Source organism: Cyprinodon variegatus, unplaced genomic scaffold (assembly GCF_000732505.1).
Source record: "Cyprinodon variegatus isolate N-32 unplaced genomic scaffold, C_variegatus-1.0 Scaffold79, whole genome shotgun sequence".
Lineage (NCBI taxonomy): Eukaryota > Metazoa > Chordata > Actinopteri > Cyprinodontiformes > Cyprinodontidae > Cyprinodon > Cyprinodon variegatus.
The window spans coordinates 1,492,316-1,500,678 of NW_015150532.1; the positions used below are offsets into that span (position 1 = coordinate 1,492,316).

At 34.9% G+C, this 8,363-nt stretch overlaps 1 protein-coding gene across 3 annotated transcripts in view; it reads left to right on the top strand.

The window, feature by feature from the left end:
• Nucleotides 1–8,363, top strand: part of lrp8 (LDL receptor related protein 8) — a 152,517-nt gene that overhangs the window by 45,651 nt on the left and 98,503 nt on the right. For all 3 annotated transcript variants that reach the window (XM_015373009.1, XM_015373011.1, XM_015373010.1), the window contains exon 3: nucleotides 5,862–5,984. In XM_015373009.1, the coding sequence (XP_015228495.1) occupies nucleotides 5,862–5,984 (123 nt within the window). The remainder of the gene's footprint in view (nucleotides 1–5,861; nucleotides 5,985–8,363) is intronic.

The window sequence follows — 8,363 nt, forward strand, 5'->3', positions numbered from 1 at the left end:
AAAATCCCAATATCATGCATCCCTAATTATTTTGAAAATCAATTAATCTGTCAATTATTCTTTTGATTAATTGATTAATAATTTGAAAGCCAAAGGTTCACTAAAGAAGATTTTTTTAAACCAGGTGAAACTAAAACATTTCCAATTAAGGAGTTCTGGATAGAGAATATTGACAGATGAAAATGTTTTTTTTTTTATCTTAAATGCAAAATATCTGTATAATTTTTTTTGCAATTTTGACATAATTACTGCTCTAAGTGGGTCGCTCTGTGAGCTAAAGGCGTGTTTTACAATCTCTATGCTCCATTTAACGATTAATCGATTACTAAATTAGTAGACGAATATTTCAATAATCCATTAATCACCATTAAACCTAATAATTGTTTCAGTCCTACATCACAGATAAAAGACAAACAGCTCAAACAGTCACATTAACAAAATCAAGGCAATAAAATTGGATAAAAGATAAAAGCAATAAGAGGATAAAATAAAGCCCACTGTCTTGCAAGGTGTCAAAAGCCAGAAGGAATGGGTGGGCTTTGACAAATGGTTTAAAAACAGACAGAGAACAGTCCTGCCTGATGTGCTGAGGCAGGTTGTTCCAGGGCTTTTGAGCTGCAACGGTGAAAGTGTGATTCCCTCTGAGCTTCCGCCTAGTTTTAGACTCCCAGGAGCAGCTGACCAGAGAGAGTAGGTCTATAGGATATATAAGCTCAGAGAGGAGTCAATTCATACATTTAGCAGAAAGGATAAAAGATCTGCCCCACATCTACTTAGCGGCTCTGATAGACGCTCCATGTTTTTCCTAGCTGCAAGAATTAGCCGGAGATAATCACCTTTTTATATAAGTGCTTTTAAGTGAGACACATTTCAGGGCTTTAAGAGCCAGAGTGCCCAGCAACCAGGCTTAAAATCACATAACAGATGATTTTCAGCTGACCTTCACTGACAATATTCTCTGCATAACAAGTTCAGCTCTTTCCGTCTCATCAAGATTAATGACTGCTAATTTAAAGTGCAAGGACTTAACATACTTCATTCTGTAAAAATGTTGTTTTCCCATTAAAAGCAATTAGACTGGCTTTAGTTGTTGTAAGCTGCTCTTTGTACTAATTATGAGCTAATGTTTTTTTTTGACACAATTCTTGGAGAAAGTAACAAAGGTTAGTAGTTTTTTAATGGCTGAGCTGTACTGGTAGGTTTCCCTTATTGCCCGTTGAGGCCTGGAATAGAGGTCAGTCTGTTCACAACTCTGATTACGATGAAGTGAGTAAAAAAATACCTGATTACAATTTTGACTCGTGCACATTTACCCTTGCCTGCATAAAACTGAAACCTAACATGCTTTAATAGGGATTATACTTATAGATCAATGGATACCCTTAAAATGATAACAAAAAAATAAATATTTTTTTATTATTTTACAACAGGAGTCTGTGAAACATTTTTCGCCATACGGTCACTACAACCACGAAGCAGGCGGAAAAAGTTTCGCTCATTTTTTTGAAGATGTTGCGACACCTGTCCAGGAGTCATAGTCAATTCTGTCAGTTCACACCAGTGCAAACAAAGATTCCTGGTTGGGTGTTGAAAGGTCTGCAAAAAAACTTAGCAAAACTCTGGTTTCCCCCAATTTAAGTCGGCTTTATAACAGTGATCTTTGTTTATAAAATGTTTATATCTCTAACTCATTTAATTAAACTTGGATAACTAGATCTTTACTAATAAGCACAGATGATGATTACAGTAATTTACACCATCTGAGGTAAATGGAGGCAAAAGCACTGTTAGTTTTCTAAAGCAACGCCTGAAAATACTTCTTCTGTTTTTGATATTTTGGGGAAAAATGAAAAAAATACATAAAATAAAAATCAGACAATAGGTAGGTTTGAGCTATCCTTGGGTACAGTTACCTGGTTACCTGGGGCCTGAAATGTTCACACTTAATGTAATTATGTGATTAAACATTAACTGTAGTTAAGGTTCACATTAAAATGGATTAGGAATCAAAAATGTATCTAATTCAACTGTTTATATGGGCATAAGTTATTGGAATAAAACAGCCAATTGGTCTTCCCAATGGCTCACTGATCCCCAAGCATTTAACCCATCCCCTTGGGGATGGGTTAAATGCAGAGAGTGAATTTCCCTGCTGTGGGACATTAAAGGGGTTTACATTTTAATTTTTTAATTTTTTATGTTTAATGTAATTGATCTAGTCAGAAGCTTGCCAGAGCAGCAGCCAATTTAAAGCAGAAACACTGCATTTGGATGTGTGGTGCACACACACTCAGGTTAGTTTGGATCATTCAGAATAACTTGGTCCTGAAAAGCATTTAACTGCATGATCATGCAAATTATCAAATGAACTATTATTATAAACCATCTTCTCAGTCAGGTCACAATTTTATTCTGATTCTGACAAATCCGACAGAATATTACGACTGATAAGTTTACATGACATGTTTTTTTGGTCTAATCAGCTGTTTATTCTATTTAATTATATACATGTAAATGTAGCTACTGACATAGTGCACACGTGGACATCTTTTATGTTTACATGCACAAATTCTGGATTGCAATGTATTTGGATAAAAAAAAAAAAATGCTTATACCGTTAATATGGACATGAGTGATTAGAATAAAATGACATATTGGTCTAAAAATGTAAACATGCCTGCCAGAATCCTATGATCAGATTCAGCAACACAGTTAAATTTGATTGTAAATTGTTGTACAGTGAACATAAGTAATCTGATTACATTGAGATGTTTTCAAATTAGCCAATTAGTCTAATAATTTTTCTGTCTGACGTGACAACCATTTATCCTGATAACTGATGATCCTGTTAACGTAGCTTCTCAGGTCAGTTTGCCACAGTCAGAATGACATTATCCGATGTGTTTACATGCATGCCATTAAGATTGGGAATCGGAATTACCAACCCAGAATTTGAGTTTCTCAGATGCTTAAAAAAAAATTTATATATATGTATGTTTTAAATAAGGTAGCTAACCAGAGTCGGTCTGGATGAAACAGTCTGAGCTTTTCAATGAATTTAATACTCTGATGATTCAACTTTTTGTAAACATAACCATAAATTATTACATGATTTTTGTTCAACTGGAATCTAAATATCAAACATATGAACTCTAGTATATATCTTATGATTTTTTTCAGTTTTTAGTGTGAGTAAAACTGAGATCCCCAGGGATTTGAAAATTGTGTTTTGTTAAATTGCGATTGTTCTGCATATGCCCTGAAGTTTACGTATTTTACTTGTACAGACAGAGAAACAATCAGATTTCATTGTATATCATGCAGTTAGTCGGTTTCATCATATGAATTGGATCCCAAATTAAAGCAATGGACCATTAATTCAGGTATACTTTATTGTATTAATTCTTTCATTATTAATGAATACATTTTCTATTTGTCTAGCAGATCTAGATTAAGAGTGCATCAAAAACACATAGGAAATAACACAGGTATCTTTTAAAACATGTAAGGTAATGTAACTTAGGAAGGTGTGCCATGAATATGAATACGGGGGGGAACAAATATCCTTGGGAAGCCTATCTTAGCACAGCACCAGTGCAGCAGGTCAATGATGTAGCTCTCATCCTGAGTCAATAGTGTTTAATTACATCATGTTAACCATGTGCTGAACTCATAATACAATCCCACAACAAGTGTTACACATAGCCGACCAGTCATATCTTTAATTAATCCTAACCCACACTTTCCACTGCCCCATGGTCCTGTGGATCCACTTTATTTGGCGACTTCTTCCTTCAGTCGGTTGTCTGGACATCAAAATTAGGAATCAAAATCAAAATGCTATACTGAAGAAGTTTGCATTGAAACACATTCATATTAAAAATTAGCTCAGTCAAAGTCCAGCTCTAAAATCAATTGAAATCTGCAGTAGAAAATAATGTTCACAGACAATTTTGTTTGCAATTTAAAACAGAAATTCCTGCTGCTGCAAGTAGAGCATAAAAACTCAGAGGAGGATGAATACAAAGCCAGACCAAACCTCTGCTTTGTGCTTAAATAATTATGTAAAATATGTTAAAGTTTGTAGCTGTAAGTGTGACATATTTTAAATGGTTTATGTATGTTTGGAAGGGAATGCAGTCCTTCCGTGAGATTTAAGGTTTGCCTGCAACAGGAAACAGTTATGGCTGAATAACAAGACCAGACAACTGTGCTGAGGGCTCGTAGTCAGTGATTTATTGGTCTGTACAACAGGTCCTCCTGGAGAACCAGCCTTAGAACTATGATTGACTCCGACCTCTGCCTGTGGTCGAGAGGATTTTTGTGTGAGTGCAGTTTTAAGTTTAGGATTAGTAATCTTATGGCTGTTGTTCAGAATTTGAGTGTTTTACCTATTACCGTACCTACTTTTAGTATTTCAAATGTTTATACCATTGTCGTGGGAAAAAAGTATTCAACTAATCATCCTAGTTGAATAAACGGAGATCGATGGATTTTACTCTGTCGGCACATTTATTCATATCATTGCAAAGAGAGAGCAGTTCATCATACAGCCCTTATGGAACAGCATTCTGCCCTGTTCTGCATGAGCAGCGTTCATTCCCCCCCTTACTTACAACAATGGAAAAGTATGGAAGTAAATCTGTGTCGCTGGGATTTGAATTAAAAATGCCACTGAAATCTAAATGTTGTATGTTTGTACTTACTGTTTCAGTGTTAAAATGTATTTAGAACACATTTTTGACCTAAAAAGAAGATCATTATCATTCATTATTTCTACATAGTTGAAATTTCATTTATTTTCTCCTCAAGCTAAAAATTCACAACTGGCTCTATTTCACTGTCTTAAATTTGGCGTCTAAATTCAGTGTAAAAAGGGAAGGGGTTACTTCAGGTCACAGACATTAGCAACTGACACTGAAAATATTGAGTTTGAATTTTGAAAGGTTGAACTTTCTTATATGCAGATTTTTTTAACACTCAAAAATTCAACTGAAAAATAAGTACTGAAAATGTAATCACTTTGAAATAGTAATGTGAATTTTTAGCTTGAAGAGAAAATAACAAATGAAATTTCAACTGTGTAGAAATAATGACAATGAACTTCTTTTTAGGTCAAAAATGTGTTCTGAATATATTTTAAGTACAAACATAAAACATTTAAATTTCAGTGGCATTTTTAATACAAATCCTAGCGACACAGATTTACTTCCATAGAAAAGTAGTCAGAGTCAAAACAAATTACAGACACTTTGGTTAACTGTAACATGTTATGAATCAACCTTGAGAAAGAATCTGGTTTGTTATGGGAAGAAGCTATGTCTGGTCTACAAACACCATCCTGCTGAGAATTGTGTGGCCTTGAGAGAGAAACAGACTTTTATAGTGAGTAAATAGCATAAATTAATATATAAAAGAAGAGAAATCAAAATTTTCCGACAACAACCATCAATATGTTTCATGACCTACTGCTGGCTTTTATCTTAGTCCAGTAAACTGCTTTGAAAGGTAAAACGTTTAACGTTGTTGAGATTTAGCAATTGTGTGATAGAAAACCTGCAAGTGGAAACTCATTTTGTCGAATAGATGGATGCAGTGAGGTGAAGATAGCACAATGGCGAAGAGTCGCAGAAATGGTGTAAAGTGGAGATAATTAGTGCAGGGTATCAGGGGAGGAGAGGCCTTGGCAGGAATAATGAGAGAAATGATGAGACTGATCTCCTCTGATCAGAGGATGGTTGCTGGGATTTAGATCAAGTTTACAGTTTCTGACCAACATGGTTTGATTGCAGCGTTTTGGCATGTTTTAATTCCCTTCGTTGACACACTCTGATCTAATCCGTGCTTCTTTTGCTCTGCAGCCAGGAAAACATGTGCCCCTGCAGAGTTTGCCTGCTTAAATGGGCAGTGTGTCCCGGGACGGTGGCGATGCGACGGGGAACCTGAATGTCCAGATGGCTCAGACGAAGCAGAGGAGACATGCAGTAAGTTATCTCATTCTGTATATTCCTGCTATAAACTGACACGGATTTGTCTTTAGGAATCTGCAGCAGAGAGGTGTTCTACAAAACTTTTAGTGTAAAAATGTTCTTCCTTTTTTGCTTCCCTGGTCAAGAAGTTAAATTTAAAAAATTTTTTTTTCAAAATCAGACTGAGCCATTCTCACCTCCTAGAGTTAAAAGCACTCAGCTCCTCTCTTTTCCTCCTCTCCTCTCACTGCCAGAGAGCCTCCTGTACAATTGGGGCCAAGGGTTAAAACAATTAGCTGCTAGAAGCCTAAAGCTCTGTTAATATAGCAAGTATATCAGGAGAACAGCCTTTTGGATCTTCTTTGGTGGACAAGGAAAAAGCTTTATTCAGACAATTATTGCAGGTGAGGAAGACAAATGCATTGATGCAGCTTTTACCACCTAGCATCAGTTGTTAAGGAATACATTAAAAGATCCGAGATAAACAACAGACCAACAACTGGAGCAGAAACTATCCAGAACAGAGCTGAACCTACTTGGCTTTTTTTAGAGCAAAATGATAAAAATCAGAAATGCTGCTAAGTAGATTTGTTTGGACCAGATCTATGTTTACTTCAAAGGCTGAAACATTTAATCAGATTAATCATGATTAATCGCTTATTGAAATGATCATCAAATGATTTAGGAAACAATTAATCATTAAATGGAGTATAGAGACTCTAAAACATGCCTTTAGTTGTCAGAGTCACCCAATTATTTCAAGAATGTAAAAAATATATAAACATTTTAAATTTAAGATAAAAAAAATATTTGTCTGCCGATATGCTCTATCCACAGCTTCGCAAGTAGAAACACCTTACTTTCAAAAATATTACGCAAAATAAATGACAGATTAACTGATATGCAATATAATCATTAGTTTTGAATTTGAATTTTCATTGGAGATTTAAATGTATCAAAATTATAACCAAAAAATATATAACTTATTTTTTTTATGTCAAGTGACAATTTCTTGGACTTGAACCAAGAGGATAACTTGTCAAGTTCTTCATTAACTACCTTTATTCAAATTTTAGGGTTTTTCTGCAAATAAGATTTTAGAAGATTTATCTGAAACATTAGGGAGGTCTTTAACATGTATTAAAAATAACAGGGGAACCAAGATGGAACCTTGTGGTAAACCACACTAAAGAGGAAGAAGAGGTGATTCTGTCCCTTTATAGTTGACAGTTTCATACCGGTCTGAAAGGTAGCTAGTGAACAAGAGTAGTGACTTATTTCGAAAGTCTTAGTCCCATGGAGAATTTAAAGCAGAGCTGGGAAGGTGTGTGTGTATGCAAATTGGACTCAATTTAATTTGTTTTATTTAGAAAAAAGGGCCAAAATGTAGGAAACTGGAAAGGTTATAAAATTAAACCCAATATGTTTGACTAATGTTGATCAATTGAATTATATCTTGCAACTTCAAATTTTGTTTTTTCTTTTTTGTTGCGTGTGTGTTACTGAGCTGAAAAGGAAATGGTAAAAATCTAAATGAATCTTTCAGAGGATTGTCTTTTAAGTTTCTTAGCAATTTGTGAATTTTGTTGGTCTCAATATTTAAATAATGTAGCAGCCAAGCAAAATCCCAAATGAGTCCTGCAGAGTTAAAGGAGAGAGACAGTAAAAGACTTTGGAAGTAGAACGTGTTTATGTTGAGAATCCAGTAAAAAATTCATGAAGGAGGGTTTCATATCTTGGCTGCAGAATAAAGAGCTAGGTGTCCTGATTTGGAAATCTCATATGTGTTCTGTTGATGCTTTAAATTACAAAGTTTGAATTGCAAAAGTCAAAATTGTGTTTGTCTTTGCAACAAATAAATAAGTAAAAATAGTAAAATAATGAATTTCGGGGGTTTGTTTTCAACATTGTGGGATTGGTGTCACATAAAAGCACACCTTGATGATAAGTAGCTCTAACCCCGCTGCCTCTCGCTGTCTTACTAATATTTTCTCATGAAAGGAGTCAGATCACGACAACATGAACTGAACAGGGGTTTCCTAATTAGATCTTCATCACAGCTGTCTGTCTCCGGTTTGAGTGACTCTTGCTGTGACTTAATCACTCTGAAGAGGAGGATGGATGAAGGGGAACTCATAGGAGGTCATTTTATACATTTACAACTGGAGTAACCAATTAACACTTAGCTGGTTCTGTCATAAAGCTAATTTTACTGTGAGGGTAATACTATGAAGTCAGAAAATACTTATATTAGCAGTTTTATATTAGGGTGGATTCATGTAAATTTCTCTGAACTTTAAATGTTTTAGATGTGCAGATTCCAATATTTCACAATGCTTCATGCTTCTTCTCTGTGTTCGTCACTTGTTTTTTTTTATTTTTTTTTTATTTTTT